This window comes from Neovison vison, chromosome 1 (genome assembly GCF_020171115.1).
Source record: "Neovison vison isolate M4711 chromosome 1, ASM_NN_V1, whole genome shotgun sequence".
NCBI lineage: Eukaryota > Metazoa > Chordata > Mammalia > Carnivora > Mustelidae > Neogale > Neogale vison.
The window spans coordinates 116,981,880-117,001,707 of record NC_058091.1 but is presented as its reverse complement, the minus strand read 5'-3'; the positions used below and the strand labels follow the sequence as shown (position 1 = coordinate 117,001,707).

Sequence of the window (19,828 nt, the reverse complement as noted above, 5' to 3'; positions counted from 1 at the left end):
CAGGTGAAGACTGGCTGGCCTAGATCAGACCGTGGAATGATGGAGTAATTCTAATTACCTGAATGCCATATGGAATAGAAAAATCTGAAGTATAAAAATAAATGTAAAACACATTATTATGGATTTTTAATAATGCAGTTTTTCCTTCGGCAATCTTCAACATTCCTGTTTACAAGGTATATGACTCTGAGTAGTGTCATTTATGTGCAAATCAATCCTAGATTTTTGAGGTGTCCATTAAAAATAATGCCCTCCCCCAATTTCTTAACTAGGTAAACAATATTATTAAAGGACACTATACATCAAAAATTCATTTAAAAAAAAAAGCACGCACTTTTTGACTTAGGAATTCTATGTTTAGGTTTTGTCCTAAGGACAACCATATGAATATTTGTGAGTAAAGATGATCACTGCAGGGCGCCCGGGAGGCTCAGTGGGTTAAATCTCTGCCTTCGGCTCGGGTCATGATCTCAAGGTCCCGGGATTGAGTCTCACATAGGGCTCTCTGTTCAGCAAGGGAGCCTGCCCACCCACCCCCTGCCTACTTGTGATCTCTGTCAAACAAATAAATAAAATCTTAAAAACAAACAAACAAACAAACCACAAAACAACCAGATGCTCACTGCAAAGAGCTACCAAATACATGTAAAAAACTAAGTACATTAGGGAATACTACATAACCAACTGAATTTGATATAAATTTCTGTTTGACAAAATGTCCAAAATATTGAATGAGTCAAAAGGTTACAATTAATAGTATCAATATCAATTTTGAAAATATCGGGGAAGTATGAACATAAGCATCGTTGAATATGAAAATGAATTAGAATACAGATAAAACAAAATTGACCCTGGGGCGCCTGGGTGGTTCAGTGGGTTAAAACCTCTGCCTTCCGCTCAGGTCATGATCTCAGGGTCCTGGGATCCAGCCCCACATCTGGCTCTCTGCTCGGCGGGGAGTGCACTTTCCCCTCTCTCTCTCTGCCTGCCTCTCTGCCTACTTGTGATCTCTGTCTGTCAAATAAATAAATAAAATCTTTTAAAAAAACACACACAAAAAACCAACCGCCCCCCCCAAGATTGACCAGGAATAAACATTGTTGCACCTGGGTGACAGGTAACTGGAATGGGAGTGGGGGCTCTTTTATTATACTACTCTACTTCTGTTAAGTATATTTGAACTTTTCTATAATTGAAGATTAAGAAAAAAGTGAAAAAATTTTCACTAACATGTTAACCGGCAATCTGAGTACAGACCTACAGATGTTTTCTTCCTTAGCACAATTAAAGTTCAAATTTTCCTTCATTCCTAGTCACTTCAAAACACAGCACTAAGTTTAACTTACCACCCAACAGGCATTTCCAAGATCAGCAATCTTCACTTGGAGCTTTTCTGCATTTTTTGGCTCAAGGGGATTAACAAGAAAATTTCCAGCAGTGGATTTTCCTACAGACAAAGGAGATCATTAATAAGAGTGTTTAGTGAACACAAACATAACCAAAGGTTAATAAAATTCTCTGAGGCAACATACCCAGGCCTCTGACTGGAAAAGTTCACTAAATTTTGTAAGATAAAAAGAATGGCAACACCTTCAGTTTACACAATTAAAATCTACCTCTGCCTTCAGGGCAAATGAAATGCTGTGCACCCACTACATGACCAATACAATTCAAAATCAGCTAAATATTTACACACTGAAGGTAACCTGGGAACCTGCTATGAAGTTTTATTTATAAAAACAATGGCAGATTTAGACTAGAAATTCATGAATATGCTATTCAGGGAAGGAGTACTGGGGAAGGATGTCTGTTTAAGTACCTTTGTTGTCCAATGGTCCATTTTGTTCTTGCTCATGCTCATCTTCACAGGGTATCTCTGCCCGAATGCTTTCTTGAAGTTGGCTGATGTCCTGTTCACTGAATGACTTGTCTACATTTGGTGAAGCCTGGCACATCATGGTATCTGACACCTCAGAGGTTACAGGTGTACAAGAGTCTGTTTCCTGAGATGTGCTGCTGTCTCCATTTTGGGAGCTTAGGAAACTAGGTTCCTGCTTCAAATTTTGGACATCACAGTCATTAGCATTATGTAGATCCTCTTTAAGCCTCAATGTTTCTTTATTACTGTTTTCAGTATAATTAACGATTTCAATTACTCCATTGCAATTAATTTCTGCTGCACCACCCTCTACACCACGTTCCATAAGTGTTTGATCCTGGTCAATGGTACTTGACTCTTCTAAGGAACAAACAGACAAAAAGGATGTATGTGTATGTGTATGAGTGAAAGAACAAAAAAATTTCTCCACAAGATTAAAAATGCTTTCTAGAACTTATATAGGGTGACATAAAAACATGACTGAACATCTAAGACCTATTTATGGAAGGAAAAAAGATCTTCTTATCCTTACTCAACTGCAAAATGAAGTCTATGTTGCATTTCCATAGAAAAGTCAGAAATTACATTTGAATATTACCTGCCTGACATTTATGAAGGTTCTGTACTCTTACTGTATAAGGACACCCCCAAGATGTGTTGTATGCATGAAACCACTATATTATAGAACAATGATAAAGTAATGTTAAAGTAAATTTTTGTGTATGCTCTATTTATACCAAGTTTTTCTTGGGTCATTTTATTAGGTGGGTTCTCTTTCAAGGGTCTTTCAACAGGACTCTCTGATTCTTCTTGCTTGTTTGGTCTTTTTTGCCCAGGGCCCGACTCTTTCTCCATTTCCTCAATTTCCTGCATTCGCTTCTCTAGTAATTCTGCCTGGCGCTTCTGCTTCTTCTTCAATTTCTTCTTCTTATTCTTTGACATTTTGTCAGCCTGGGCGGAGATTACAAACAGATAAAGCCTTCAGGTGGCTAATCCATTACCCCCAGTTGGAGAGAACTGTTAACTTTAATATTTCCTAATTAAATTTCATTCTTTTCCTAACATAGCGCTTAAGTTTCTCATTAACTTAAACAATGTGGATACTCTTATGAAACCAAATAGAAACAAACTTAACAATAAATTTTGGTCCTCTGAGCCAACTGTGGGGCTGATACTTTCAGACACTCTCAAGTTTATAGGAGCCTCACCAGTACAAACTTGTCAAAGATGCATGGGCATTTACTGGAGAAAATATAGAAGCGCAGGAATATTTTTTTCTTTGGTTTTCAAACTCTACACAAACTGTGATCCCTAACAGAGGAATCCCTGCCCATTGCCCACAGATCAGAATTAAACAAGAAACATAGAAACACCTTATACTTACTGGTTTAGGCTGGGGCGCAGTACTGACTGAAAAGAAAAGAAAACTATGTAAGAATCCTGGCATTCAGCAAGCCATGTAAGTTTACGTTACAGAGAAAACCACGGTTTTTAAAAGCAACTCTGGTAGAAGTACCATCTTTTAAAAAAGAATAATACACATAAAAGTTGGCAAACTTAGAATGAATTTAAAGAAATTAAATTCCTCTTCAGATAAAATCCATACATGCAAAGATCCAAGTCCCAATTTCTGGTTTCCGCTATTAATGTTGCAAAAATCTCATTCCTATGTATGCTTAAAATAGAAAATGATAGGTAGCAGCCCTCATCCCCACCTAGAATCCCCATTTCTTAATTCTTCCCCTTGGCAATGGTCAGTTTTAAAAGGAGAGCAGCATTAAGAGCTATATAATAATTTGTAACATAGCATGTTATGGGTGTTAGTTTAGATTAGGTGGGAGGCAGACTCTTAAAAAAATTTTTTTTAAATTCTGGTCAAAGCCACACAAGGTAAAATTTCCCTCTGAACTATTCTTTTATTTTATTTTATTTATTTGACAGAGAGAGATCACAAGTAGATGGTGAGGCAGGCAGAGAGAGAGAGATTGAGGGAAGCAGGCTCCCTGCTGAGCAGAGAGCCTGACGCGGGACTTGATCCCAGGACCCTGAGATCATGACCCGAGCTGATGGCAGCAGCTTAACCCACTGAGCCACCCAGGTGCCCCTCTGAACTATTTTTAAGTGTACAGTTCAACAGTGTTAATTATATTCACATTGTTGTGTAATATTTCTAGAACGTTTTCATTTTGGAAAAGTAACTTGAGGATCAAGTTCCTTAAAAAAAAAAAAGCACCACAATCATACAATCATAGCCATCATTTATTTAGCACATACTACTGTGTGGCAACCTATTAACTGCTTTAACATGGAACTAATCCCAAGAACTTCTTCATGAGGGAAAGGGAAGTCAAGACACCTGCTCAAAACAACCAGCCAATTATGAAGCCAGGATTCGAACCAGGTCTGTCCAATCCAGTGCTTAAACTCACGTTCTTTTTTAAAAAATTTATTAATAATTTTTAATCCATTAAAAATATTTTTAATTTAATTTATTAATTTATATATTAACAATACAATAATCTATTTATTAATTTAATAATTAATAAATCAACCTTAATTTATTAATAATCAATAATTTTAATTTATTAATATTTTAAAATTTATTATAAAAAGATTTTATTTATTTATTTGACAGAGAGAGAGATCACAAGTAGGCAGAGAGATGGGGGGAAGCAGGCTCCCTGCTGAGCAGAGAGCCTGATGCGGGACTTGATCCCAGGAACCCGAGATCATGACCTGAGCCGAAGGCAGTGGCTTAATCTACTGAGCCACCCAGGCGCCCCTAAACTCAAGTTCTTGAGCAAAGTTATCTTGCCCCTCTATAGATCACACTGATCTATAAGCAAGCATGTATGTATGATCATGGTTAGAGGTAAACACATCAAAAATAGCCACTGAATCACAAGAGAAAATATTTTAAAACAAGAATATGAATCATTAATAACTTTTATAGTATACAAAATATCTGTATCTAGAAGACACAATTTCTAGACTTCTATTTTTTTTTTTAGAAGATTTTATTTATTTATTTGACAGAGAGAGATCACAAGCAGGCAGAGAAGCAGCAGAGAGAGAGGAGGAAGCAGGCTCCCTGCTGAGCAGAGAGCCTGATGGAGGGCTCAATCCCAGGGCTCTGAGATCATGACCTGAGCCGAAGGCAGTGGCTTAACCCACTGAGCTACCCAGGCACCCCAATTTCTAGACTTCTTTCTATAGGAGAGCAATACTGAAGATTAAAATTTAAAGTCTTGAAGGCTGAGACTTTCTTATACATAAGTACTTACTGTATCTTATTGTTAAATGAGAAATGCTTTACTTAATTGCGTGGTAATAGAATAAAAATAGGAACTTCTCAATTTTTTTCTTTCTTTCTTTTTTTAAAAAGATTTATTTATTTGAGAGAGACACCGTGAGACAGACAGAGTGAGCAGGGAGCCTGATGATGTGGGGGCTTGATCCCAGGACTGGCTAGAAGGCAGACGCTTAACCAACGGAGCCACCTGGGTGCCCCAGAACTTTTATTAACTTCTAATGAGACCAAAGTCCTTAAAGGAAACATACCTGCAGATCCAGAAGGTGGAGGAGCTCCAGATCTCTGCCATTCGGTTGCTTCTGCAGCCAGTCTTCGGATATACTGCTCGTTCACTGACAACAAGATGTTTTCTGGTTTAATGTCAGTGTGGATGATACGGCACTTGGTGTGTAAATAATCCAGACCCTGTAACACCTGAATGGGAACAGAGCAGTAGACTTGCAAACACAGAATTTAAGTCCTTTCTGGAGAAGGAAGAAATCACAATACAACATTTTAAAAAGTAAAAATATAAGAACAATATGGTAGTTTTCAACAGAGTAGTAAAGCATTTTTAATAAGGCACCAAGGAAACTTCCCCAGAAAGATTACCTGTAAAGTATGAGCAAAGGCCAAGAGTTCATCTATTAATAAAAAGTTTTAAAAGGCTAATTGTTTTAAAAAGCTAATAGTATTTGGAGATATTTAATGAAGAACATTAAGGCTGAGAATAAAAGTCAATATGCTCTTAAAATGGTGAAATATAGGTGATGAAAGATTTAGATATCTCTTAATTAAAATTTCCTTGTTGATAAAGAACCTAGGTCTCTTGATTCCCAGTTTAGAGCTCTTTCCACCAAAACACATTATCCAAACAAATTATTTGCCCTCTGAAGTATTAATATTTTCCTGAGAGTAAACTTCTTTACTGTATATTGAAAGCTATTCAGAATATTAGAAAATACCCTTGAATAATGTTCTACAGATAGTAATAATTTGACATAGCAATTCTCTATTCACAAATAATAATATTTGCAACCACAACTTCCAATAAGGGCTCCAAATTTCCAACACCAGTCAATGAACACATCTTCCTCTCTAATGATTATTATATGAGATGAATCTGGGAAAAATGATTATTGCTAAATCACTTAAAGAGAGAATAAACATTAGGGGCTGAATAAAACACCTAATTTTAACAATTAAAAAAAATCCCTAGTTTTTAAAATAAAAATTCTATTGGATATAGGAAACTCCTGACACTTTAAGAATATAAAACAATCACCACATAGAAAAAACTAGGATACATACTTGCTGGATAATTTTTTTGACACAAGGCAGTGGAAGCCCTTGGTAATTGGACTTGATGATCCACTTGAGCAGATGATGCCCCAAAACTTCAAAAACCATGCAGATATCTAGGGGTTTGTTAAGGAAGGAAAAGGGGGGCACAAAAGAAGAAAGAGGCAAGATAAAACGTATTCTGCCCCAATGAAACTGTTACTGTGTAATTCTTTCAGTATAAAAAGAATATGACTTAAAAATATAACTAGCTGTCAATATTCTGAATTCCAAAGGTTAGTGAATGCTTTAGTTACTGAAAACATCCAAGAAATTGGGGAGGGGTCTGGTTTATTGATAAAACTATGTACATTAAAACGCTCAGTAGTAAAAGTAAAAGAAACCTGAACATTCAATTAGTGAAAGCACTAGCTTTAAGTTGTTGATCAGTTTTACCCTGACGCAAAACTAATGCCCAGGGTAACAACTCCTACTCTCATGGTCTCAAAGCAAGAAAAAATAACTTCTGCTTTAACTGCAGGAAATAATGTACCAAAACTTAACCTAAAAAAATGTGAAGGCCAACATTTTTTAAAAACAGGAAACTGACTTGCTTTACGCTCTGTAGTTTACAAAACTAATCTTGATTCTAGTGCCACCATGTGTTCTCTTTATGTATAAACATTCCAATCAGCACAAGCAGGAATAACTATGTGCAGGGCATTGCTGGGATTTTATAGTATGTTGCTACATTGCACCTCCAGAAATTTCTACATATGGGAAAAGTCTAAATATACATATGTAATAATAAACTAGTGCTCAGAATTCTCCTTTAAATAAGATTTTTCACTAAAGGAAAACCTGGGCTCCTTGAAGAAATGGCCAAATTCCAGGTGAACCTGGAAACCTAGTTGTGTGAACAGTAATGGAACACATCAAGAGAACAGCTTGAAAAGGATGACACTGGTCAAGTTGAAAGCATTTTTAAAAATGAAGTTATGAATTAACTTATAAATAAAAACAGAGTGAGTCCAAACAAAGACTTTAAAAAGTATGTGTTGTGGACAGGGAAATATCTTTTTAATTATTTTTATTTTATTTTTTAAGATTTTATTTATTTATTTGACAGAGAGAGAGATCACAAGTAGACAGAGCAGCAGGCAGAGAGAGAGAGGGAAGCAGGTTCCCCGCTTAGCAGAGAGCCTGACGCGGGGTTCGATCCCAGGACCCTGAGACCATGACTTGACATGAAGGCAGAGGCTTAAACCCTCTGAGCCACCCAGGCATCCCATTATTTTTAATTTTTTAAAAAAGATTTTAATCTTCACTCTAAGTAATCTCTACACCCAACATGGGGCTCAGAATCAGGACTCTGAAACTGAGGCAGCCAGGTGCTCCTGGAAATATCTTTTTTAGAGAAAAAGACAAGTAACAGATATACAAAGACAGAAATAGAAAATTACCATTTTATAATTACTGTAGTAATAACTGGCTCAAGTAAGAATCAATGAACACTAAAACTACTGAGTTAAAGAGTGGTTGGAATAAAGTCACAATGTCACAGTATCAACCCAGATTGCTTATTAATTATGAAAGGAAAAAGGTACTTCTAAACAGGGAAATCTGGAAGACTCTGACTTAACCTAGTGATCCAACTTATTACCCACTAATGCTAAAGTACATACTGATATCAGGTACTTTCTGATTTAATACACTGAGAAGAATAAAGCATCATCCATGCAGTATATTTGACCAAAATAATTAACTTGGAATTAATTTTCAGGAAACCATTAGACAAATACAAATTAAGAGATAAAATATCTGCTCTGGGTTCTTTAAAAAAAAAAAAAGTCAATGCCATTAAAGGAAAGCAACGTTCTAAATTAAAGAAGATTAAAGGGACATGCTATTCAGGGAGACACAAACAAAATTTTCATAAGATAGCATTTCAAATTCACTAGAATAACTAAAATAAAAAGACCAACAGGACTAAATATAGGGGAGGATATGGAGCAATGAGAACTCTCTTATTTGCTAAGAGAAGTATAAAATGGTACTACCACTTTGGAAAACTGGCTGGCAATTTCTCAAAGCTAAACATCCCTAGGAACTTCTGTCAAGATGGAGTTAACAGGGCATGCATTTACCCTCTTGTTTAAAACAACAACAACAAAAGCAGACAAAATACATAAAACAACAAATTTATTGACCCTCAGGGGGTCACATCAGGCAAATAAAGGCAGTGATCCTTGAGAAAAGAGAAACAAAGGAGCTGAGTCCTATGACTGCCCCATATTATTACCTTGAGACTTTCCAGATCCCCTGAGTTTAAGAGATGGAGTCAACAGTCTTGGGAGACCAAGGCAGCTACAGAAAGAGAACTTGGTGATCTGCAGAGGGATCCCCTTAAGTATTTAGCAGAGTAATACTAATCAATATAAGTATACAAGGAAACTACTGAGTACTACTAATCAATATAAGTATACAAGGAAACTACTGGAGGCAGGGGGAAAATATCACCTGAAGGAATTAGAGAGAATAGTGACCAGTGTTCCCAAAAGGCTTCAACAATGTCTGTTCTCATCAAAGAGGCTAGATAAATTCATAGTCATAGTCATGGGCAGATATAAACCCATACATATAGTCAATTCACTTATGACACACTGGGGAAAGAAGAAATCTCTTCAATAAATTTTGTTGGGAAAACTAGTCAGCCACATGCAAAAGAATGAAACTTGACGACTATCTTACACCACATACAAAAATCAACTCAAAATGGAGACTTCATTGAATGTTTAAGACCTGAAACCATAAACTCCTAGACAAAAACATATCTATCAGATTAGATACTGGGATGACTAAAAAACTGGTCCTAATTTTTTTTAGACATAGTGATTATATTGAGGTTATATTTTAAAGTCCTTCTTTTTTGGAGATACATTCTAAAATAATTATGGGTGAAGTAATATATCTAATGGCCACAAAATTAGCAGGAGGTAGAGACAAAACAAGATTAAACAAGATTCTAAAATGCATAATGAAGTGTGGAGATTAACTATTCTACTTTGTATACACGAAATATAACAAAACAGGACTTACTAAAATGCAGATTGCTTAAAAAAAACAACAACCCAGAAAATGGAATTTTTAAGTTATTCTATTATGCTCCTAGTTTCAATGTTTGATTTCTTGAGAGAAGCATTGTAATTTGACAGTGGGATTTTCAATCTCTATGCAGTGATACAAAAATGACTGAACATTTAGTAGCTTAAGAGGGGCGCCTGGGTGGCTCAGTGGATTAAACCTCTGCCTTTGGCTCAGGTCATGATCTTAGGGTCCTGGGATGGAGCCCCACACCGGGCTCCCTGCTCAGTGGGGAGCCTGCCTCTCCCTCTGTCTGCTGTTCCCCCTGTTTGTGCTCCCTCTTAGTTTAGGGTCCCTTATATTTCAGTATGAGAAGGACAGTGCTCTGGAAATGCTCAGATACAAAGAAAAATACAGATATATGGCTCCATGCAGACATGCTTATCTTGTGAGAAGAGAATGGCATAACCCATTAATCCTTAACGCAGTGCTCTTTATCTTTTTCAATCTCTAGTAGCAGCAAATAATGTGGGAGCCAAGACAGTTGGGAGACAAGTAGGAAGAGCAGAGGAGAAATGTGCTCAGGACAAAGAGGGACTCAGTGGATAAAACTACAGAGAAACTACCTGGTAATATTTGGAAAATATCTTGAAACTTGAAATTCAAACCCACTAAGATTTCAATAGTTTAAAAAACAAACCAACAAAAAGAACACCCTTCTTCATTAGAGTCAAATCAAGATACTCAAGCATTATTGAGGAGACTATTTAGAATATTTCTAGTTTTATTGTAGCTTTCCCAAATTAGCAGAGAGTTGGCATGATAATCATTACAAGATCAAACAACAGGGAAATAGAATCTAATGGCATCCTATGTATGTTTTGTATCTTGGTTAGCCTTATTATATACATACAGAGTAAGCCATCTACAGAGTGATCACAACAGTCACAAGACTCTGCTTTAAAATGGATGATTCTTGAAGCACTTTTCTTCAGACATCAGGGATATGTGATTTATACTTCTCCAAGGAAATAACAACTGAATTTAGAATGACAGAAAAAAATCTTTTCACATTATCACCTGTTCTCGCTCATTCCTCCATTCAAACCTCTTACCATAGTCCACATGATTCCAGAACCACATGTAGCCCACCTCCTTAAAAAGAGATAACTGGCAATTAACAGTGCATGTTAAGAGAGGCTAAATATGCAGAAAAAGTAGAATGAAAGAAGAAATGTCTTTAACATTTTTAAATAGTTTATGAACAGGTAGTTTTAGACTCTCCAATCCAAGTGAGATTCTACTTCATCTTTTATTCTGAAAAGTCTGATGAGCCGTCATAAGTATGGTTGTTGCAATAACCTTTTAATCAGTTCACACATGTCACTGTGATATTAACTTATGAAAAAAATCAGCTAAGATTCCTTCAAGAAATTCTAAAAATCCAGATAAAAACATTAAACAAGTCAGTTTTTTCATTTTGACAGAATGCAATCACACCTGTTTAGAGTCTAAGCATAATCTATATGCACACCCTCTTCAGTGTTGAAGGCCAGTAGATAATACAACATGTTAATTTTTTCTTTTTCTAGTATTTATCATGAAAGATTATTCCCATTAAGAACCTTTACTAATACAAGCCTAATTAAAAAAAAAAAAGTTTTTCTTTTGACTTTGGTTTAATTTAACTGGAAAGGGGAAAAAGCCTAGCATTACACAAGCCTAGCAAGTCACAACATATAAACACCATTCATATCTGTGTTCAGAAGTCTACAATAACCCAAAGTAGTTTGATTATACTTTGCCTTGAGAAAAGAGACGAATGCTATTTTATCAATCTGGTTTCCTTTCTCGGAGATAAGGTTATTTCGTGATTTATTTTCAAACATTTCTTTAAAGGATACGTGTTCCGTTAACTCCTGATATTTTAAAGTCATCTAGTAGTTGAACAACCATTTCTCTATTTGGATCGTTAGGGTCTGAATTACGAACCTATAGTGGGAAAGAGACAGTATTTAGCAAAAGGGAAAGCATGGAAATAAGCCAGTTAGTGGGGGAGGGAGGGAATACCTATAGCACATGTAACAAAGGAACAATTACTCCCAAGAAAGAGATCATACAAATTATGAGAAAAACATACTAAAAATTTAATTGCTCAAACAGGTAAAGAAATAAACAGTGCACAAAAGGAAATACAACTGACAAAGACTATTGCTCTAATTCAACCATTTTTCTACCAAAAGTGTGACTCTCAAATTAATGCTGGTTACCAGGCCATGAGGAAATAAGGAGCTTTCATAGGATGCAAAACAACCACTGAACCAACATTCCTCACACTGTTTACTCAGTCGAACTTTCCCCCCCATAAAAAACCTTCTCAATCAAGGAAGCAAGCAGTATCGATCTAACTTTTGGGCACAGGCTCCTAGCCTGTCAGACTGGCACTCTGAAAATTACATTCTTAGAGCTCTCCTGGTCTAACACCCTCATTTTACAAATGAAAACTCAAGGGCTCAGAAGAAATGACGTGGTGAGCTAGAGGATATACTGGACTAGGGCTGATCTTAAAGTCCAGGTTTTCTAACTATGAGTTTAAGCTCCTTCTACCATAACTTCCTAATTTTTAACAAAACTAAAAATAAGTTTTCTAAAATTTACCCAAGTTTTCAGATATATAAAAGGAATTAATAAAGTATTTATTTTATATATTTTTATAATATTTTAAAGTATAAAATAGATATATACTTATTCGCACAACTTTACTTTTTTTATTAGTTTCAGAAGCAGAGTTTAGTGATTCATTAGTTGCTTATAATACACAGTGCTCATTATATCAGATGCCTTCCTTAACGCCCATCTCTCACAGATATCCCATCCCCCCACCCACCTCCCCTCCAGCAACCCTCAGTGTGTTTCTTATAGTTAAGAGTCTCTTATGGTTTGTCTTCCTCTGTTTTTATCTCATTTTATTTGTTTTTACCCTTCCCTATGCCCATCTGTTTTGTTTCTTAAATTCCACATAAGTGAAATCATTTATTTTTCTCTGACTGACTTATTTCGCTTAGCCTAATACCCTCTAGCTCCATCCATGTCATTGCAAATGGCAAGATTTCATTCTTTTTGATGCCCAAGTAATATTTCAGCGTGCTCTCTCTCTCTCTCTCTCTCTCACACACACACACACACACACACACACACACACCCCCAATATCACATTTTCTTTATCCAGTCATCTGTTAATGGGCATCTGGATATTTTTGGCTATTGTCAGAAAACTTTAAACTACAGTAGGAAAGTAAAACATTTTTTGTGCTTTCTGGTACATAAAACATGCTCCATTAATATTTTCATTTATTTGGAAGTTTTTTTTTAATGCTTTTGATGGGAATCCACCACTTCCCCTACCACAAGCACAGAATTTATAAATATTGTCATCTACCTCTACTTCTTTAAGGATATTGTAACTTTACAATAAAAATTAGTCATGCTAAAAAGTCTACATTTGGTGTGTCTTAATTCAGCAAAACTTGCGGTTCACACATGGAATCTAATACTCACTGATTTCAGCAACCGGATTTCATCTAGTGCTGTTTCAGTATAATGTTCAGCACTTTTAACTACTTTCATTGCCACAAACTTCTTCCCCCTACAAAACAAACACAGGCAGTTAGGACCTAATGCCCTAGCCTCACTTTAGGAAGGTAAAATTTACCTGTAACTGGGAGGCAGTGACAAAAGTACAAACACTGATTTCATGTCTCCCTGTACTTAAACACAGGCTATTTCTATGTAATCACTTGTAACTGTTAATGGTACTAACTGGCCAGATTTTATTTATAGAAGGAAGAAAAGCTCTTCTTAGGTAATCTCAGTCAGCACACATTTCTCCAAGTTAAAGTCTACCTTCTGAATCCTTCTCTGAATCCAAGTAAAATTATGAAATGGTAGTAAATATGGGGGACAACCACATCAAATCAGAAGTGTCCTGTATATCTGCATGTCAAAAGCTAAAAGGTTAAAAGCTTTAACACTTTCCTAGAAAAAGCCAGAAGAAATACTTCACATAGGTTGGTATAGGACATCATTTAAAAACTTACTCCAATAAACAAACAAACAAAAACACCCTAAAGAATTTACATACCATACTTTCATTGAGTATTTGTAATGTTTTGAATTTCCAAGTTCCAAATGCCTTATGGATACTAATTGAATCAATCTTTTGTCTCCAAGGCTCTTCTTCCCCAGATGAAAGATAAATTTGCCCAAGAACATAAAGATTACCAACAACAAAATTCTGATCAAGAAATTCATCTAGAGATAGACTGAAGGCTGGGTCATCTCTGGAAATTCAGATGAAAGTTCTTAGTCATCACCTAATTCTTTTGCAGGATCATTACAACTTACTGAATATCCCATGATAACCACACTGTTGAAAAGTGTCCCCAGCCCAACTTTCTGATCACATGGTATCTCCCATTGAATAGATCTCCGATTTTCACAAGATGATACCCTCCTGGAAGAAACAATAAGAAAGAAACATTGTCACTTAAGTAGTAAAAAAAAGATCTCTTACATTCCATTTTCCAACATTTATACACCGCTTATCAAATAAAAATGGTTTCTTCTACATAATCAACTGAACAGAAAAAAATCAGCCACACAGTATTACTGAACTCATGTTATGAAAAAAATTCTTAGGAGCACCTGTGTGCCTCAGTTGGTTAAGCATCCAACTCTTGATTTTGGCTCAGTCATGATCTCGGGGTTCTGAGATGTGAGACAGAGCCCTGTGTTGGGCTCTGCACTCAGCAGCAGTTTGCTGGAGAGTCTCTCTCGCCCTCCCTCTGCTCCTGCCCCACCTCCTGCGCACACATACGCTTGAGCGCTGTCTCAAATAAATAAATCTTCATTTAAAAAAATAAGCAAATCTTTAAAAAAAATCTTAGAAAATAAGGTTAATGACTTAGAGTAAGCAAGCTGTTGAACAACCATGTTACTTAAAACAATAAGTCATTGCAAAAACAATGAATACTGTTACACTGAAAAGAAATAAAAAACAACAACAACAACAACAACAAAACAATAAGTCATTTTTTTTAAAGGTTTTATTTATTTGTGTGTCTGAGAGAAAGAGACAGAGTGAGTACACAAGCAGGGGGAGCAGTAGGCAGAGGGAGAAGCAGACTTTTCGCTAAGCAAGGAGCTCAACCCAGAACTTGATCCCAGGGTTGGGATCATGACCTGAGCTGAAGGCAGCCACTTAACCAACTGAGCCACCTAGGCATCCCAAAATAAGTCCTTCTCAAACAAAAATAAGATTATATATCACAATATTCTTGCCCCTCAAAAATCTAGTAGATTTACCTAAACATGTACATGTTTATATAAAAACTATTTATAGTTGCAGTCTCAGGATGTATTTTTATGTGGGAGATCAATGAATTCCATTTACTTAACTTAAAAAAAAAAAAGTTTGTTTTCCTAAAACAACATAACGCAACAAAACAAGGAAAGCCTGAAAAGGCTGCCAACAGTGGCAGGAATCAAGGTATTTTTACATCTTTGCTTGCTGAGAATAACACAAACCAGGTTCTCCCAGATAGTTAGATACATTCTGATATCACTTGCTATTAAGTATCTGTAATTCCAGTTTAATTTATCTTAGCAATCATCACTATGAGAAAAAAGTAATGAAAAGGTTTTCTGAAAAGTCTATATGCCAAATCTCAAAATTGGTTACTTCTGGGTGATACAGTGTTACAAATGGCTTATATTTTTTGTTTAATGTATTTCTGAAATTTTCTAAGGTAAATATGTACTATTATTTTTAAGGAAAAAAAGGGTAAAAACAGATTTAATATAAAACCAAGCTTTAATACATTAAATTGAACTGAGAGGAAATACTATTTCTTATACTTCAAGTAAAGGATGCAAGAAGCAGAAAACATCAAAACAGCTTACACTCATAGACCAAATAATTAAGTGAGATACTGCATGTACATGAATCCTATCTTACTTGGTGTCTCCTTATGAAAAGCCTTACCTTTACAATAATCATTGGGATCTTCCTGCTCATCATCATCAGACCCCAGAATCTCCTCTTCCTGCTCTGGTAGGTCACTTTCAGAGTGGGGAGCAGAGCCTCGGTGCTGAGTTTCAGATCTAAGAAATAAGACAAACATGTTCATTCCACATGGACAAAATAAAATAGGACATTAAGAAAGTGTTATTATCAAAATGTCTCCCTACTTAACAGATGACATAAACCGAATATTATCTACTGGTGGCCTAAGAAAATATTAGCTATCACTTTATCTTATGTTAGGAAAATAATACCTTTTTAAAAAAAGATTTGAGAGAGAGATGGAGAGAGGGAATACACATGAGTGAGAGGGGTAGAGGGAGGAGAGAGAATCTCAAGCAGATTCCATATTCAGCCTGACACAAGGGCTGGATCTCATGACCCCGAGATCATGACCTAAGCCGAAACCAAGAGTTGGATGCTTAACAGAAAAAACTACTTGAACTCAATATCCAAACAAATTACTGATAAAACTATTATATTTTCTTTCAGTATCTTCCTGTATTTTTATGAAAACATGTATCTGTAATCACATACTATATGAACAAATTAGTATCCTGCTTTTCCATTATGTTTTAAAGTTTTCTCCTCATTCCTATGCCATCTCTTAAATCTTACATATTTTCCTTAGACATATCACCACTTACTTCGGCATATTCTGCTCAGTTGGACATTTAACTTGTTTCTAATTTTTTACCACTAAAAATAAAGCTGATGAATATTTTTGGATAATCTTTATTCTATATTCAGAATTATTTCCCTGAAGTTAAACCACCAGGGAAGGATAGAAACATTCTCCCTATTTATAAAAACAACATGTTAGGGCACCTGGGTGGCTCAGTGGGTTAAAGCCTCTACCTTCAGCTCAGGTCATGATCCCAGGGTCCTGGGATCAAGCCCCGCATCGGGCTCTCTGCTCAGCAGGGAGCCTGCTTCCCCTTCTTTCTCTGCCTGCCTTTCTGCCTACTTGTGATCGCTGTCAAATTTAAAAAAAAAAAAAAAAGTTAAAAAAAATGTTAAAATATGAAAGTTTGGGAAACAATTATTTTATTTAAAAACACTTCTATTCTGAACAGATTAATATTTTAAACTGTTTTTTTCCAGCCTGTAGCCATGAACAACCTTTAGAATTATTATGTAAGTATGACTTTTCTAAAGAGGTTGTAACTGAGTTACATTTCCTGCCATGTATGTGCTTTTGGTACTTAATATTAACATGTTTGGAAAACTTAGCTTATCTGATAGGGAAAGATGGTTTCTCAACTTAAAATGAATAAAAAAAATTTACTAATTCCTTTCTCTACATGCCATCAATTAGTTGCATCAAAATTTTTGTGCACTGAGAAGTTCAGAGGCAGAAAGGCTTGGATTTGTATTCAGGTTGACACCTCTTAGTTGCTTGCTTTATAAAGTTTCATGCAAAATAAGCAGGTACACAACATTCCTTTCAGTAGTTGCAGGAAAAGGAATTTTAATCCCTATTTTTCAATATTTTATTTATCTTTTCATCATTCTGTTTCATTAGATTGTTTTTAAAAGACACAGTTTTACAGAAAAAAATTTTTAATAGCAAAACCAGTTATATGGGCTACTGAGACATAAGGAATACTTTGGCAAGCATAACTAATGATTCAAATTTAGATTTTTGGTGACCTTTCCAACCTGCCTCAATTCTGGGTACTTTTTTGTCTTCCAGGAATACAAAAGTAGCTATAAACTACACTATTCAAAACATTCATTTTTAGTGAAAACATGTGTTTGGGAAACTTATTTAGTAAAGAACTGGCCCACTTTCCTATGTGGAAATATGAGTCTGAATGAATATTCCTGAATTTAAGATTAAAATGAATTTCTAAAACAGAGTCTCTAATTTCAAACTTGTACCTTATACAAATAAAATTACAAAAATAAAATTACAATTTGAAACTTTTGAAAAGCAGTAAAATATAATAGTGAAAACCAGACATAAAAATGCTGAAATATTAGGATTCTACAAACATCATGGGATTCATTAAAAAATTATTTTTAAAAGATCTGGACATTCTTGAAAACAAATATATTTGTGGAGATTTTTTATCTTTAAGTAGAATTCCTAAAGGATTCAAGATTGAATAATGAATTGCAAGTCACAATTTGAAATACAAGTCTCTACTCTGACATGTGTTGGGACAGAAGAAACTATCCTGTTATTCTAAAACAACAGAGAAAGATTACTTAAGCGGGGAGGGATCCTACTTTTTAACTCTGGAATGTCATTTAAAAAAATATACTAAATTTACATTTAAGTATTAATTTCAAATATATAATGTCTTAATATCCAGTCATCTCTCTGTGGTGGATGTCCTGTCCCTTCAAGTCCATAGTGATTTACTCCTTCATTTTCATAGTGCACATTTCTTAGTAACTTCTGAAGAATGAGCACATGGGAGGTAAATTTAAGATCTCTCTTATTATTTTATCCTCAGCCTTGATTGCTGGTCTGGGTATAAAGTAAATCCTCTGTCACCTTCTAGTTTTCAGTTTTGTTGTTGACAAGTCCAACCAATGCCTTGTGATTTCTTTTTTTTTTATAATTTTTTTTTGAGATTTCTTCTTTTTTTATTTCTTTTTTTAAAGATTTAATTTATTTATTTGAAGAGAGAAAGATCACAAGTAGGCAGAGAGAGGGAGAAGCAGGCTCCCTGCTGAGCAGAGAGCCCGATTCGGGGCTCGATCCCAGAACCCTGAGGATCATGACTTGAGCCGAAGGCAGAGGCTTAACCCACTAGGCCACCCAGGCGCCCCTGCCTTCTGATTTCTTGAGTCTTCCAAACAGGGCTTGTTTTTCTCCCTCAGTGTTTTTTAAAGATTTTCTCTTTAATTCCCATGTTCTGAAATTTCCTGAATGGCTTTTTCAAAATCCAGCTTGCTAAGTACTTTCTGTGTAATTACTTGCAAGACAAAGATTCATTCAGTTCTGAGAAAATTTCCTGTATTTCAATGTAAATTTAATCTTCTTCATTTTTCTGTTCTCTTTGGAACATGTTTTTTCAGACACTGGACCTTCTGACTCACTACATTAATTTTCTTACATTTTCTATCTCCTTAGATTCTGTTGCTGTTCTACTTTTTAGATTTATCTAACTTGTGTTGTCTATTACATTTCTACCATATTTTAAATTTCTTACACTTTTTAAAAAAATAAATTCTATGCTCAACTCATAACCCTGAGAGTAAGAATCATATGCTCTACCAACCGAGCCAGCCAGGCGCCCCATTTTTGCTCTTGAATGTTCCTTTTTTACAGACTCCTGCTTAGTTTCAATGAGGCACTATCTTTTACCTTAAGGATACTAATTAAAGTTTCCTTCTGATCCTGTATCATCTTGGCTTTCTCAAACTACCAATGTTTTACTAATGCCATACTTATGTAACATCAGACAACTGAAACAAAAAAAGAAAGAAAAGAGAAATTCTGAGGAAACAGAGAGAGTTACTAGTAGATAATGAGGATAATATGGTGATATGATTAAATAATTCAAAATCACTTTAATTTCCATTGACAATGGGTGTTAAGAGTAAAGAATTGACAGAAAAGCTACAGAAAGAAATTTCAGCTTATTAATATTAGGAACTAAAACCCATTCTTCTTAGAACAAAAAAGGGGAGTTCTAAAATAGTTTCAGTCTGTGCTTTGAAATTCTTAATATCTACACTTCCGGTCTCAAAATTCTGCTATTCATGTTCACAAGGAAAAAATTATGCCAGCACTTTAAAGCTCTCAAAGCATATAAGATTAAACCCAGTACATCTACAAAATCTCATAGAAATTGAAATGGACAATGGATCAAATTTTAATAGCAGCATGATTTCAGAAGAGATAACTTGATCCAAACAGAAGTACTGTTAGAAATAGGAATGTACTTGACAAGGGTACAGAATGAAGCCAAGGCAAAAATCTGTGAGGAAGGCAGAAAGTAGTGGAAAAGTTTGGCAGTTTTGTTCCTCTTATATTTCCAAGCAAGGCTTTACACAGAAGGAGTAAAAACAGATAAAAACCGTATTTGTCAGGGTATTCCCCCTTATTTCTGAGGATCTTTTCAATTTAGATTCCATTTCTGGTATAATCCTCATTTCTAAGCATCCTTTACCTCAGTCTCTAATCAGCCAAATAAATAATAAAGCCCAAGTGCCAAAACTACTGTCTTTTGTGAGCAAATACTATATAATT

At 35.4% G+C, this 19,828-nt stretch overlaps 1 protein-coding gene across 1 annotated transcript in view; it reads right to left on the bottom strand.

Moving 5' to 3' along the window:
* Positions 1 to 19,828, bottom strand: part of SRPK1 (SRSF protein kinase 1) — a 78,701-nt gene that overhangs the window by 19,993 nt on the left and 38,880 nt on the right. Inside the window, 10 exon segments of the mRNA XM_044254820.1 lie at positions 1,347 to 1,447; positions 1,820 to 2,239; positions 2,617 to 2,830; positions 3,264 to 3,289; positions 5,441 to 5,606; positions 6,483 to 6,589; positions 11,441 to 11,528; positions 13,095 to 13,182; positions 13,941 to 14,049; positions 15,580 to 15,698. Coding sequence (XP_044110755.1) covers positions 1,347 to 1,447; positions 1,820 to 2,239; positions 2,617 to 2,830; positions 3,264 to 3,289; positions 5,441 to 5,606; positions 6,483 to 6,589; positions 11,441 to 11,528; positions 13,095 to 13,182; positions 13,941 to 14,049; positions 15,580 to 15,698 — 1,438 coding nt within the window.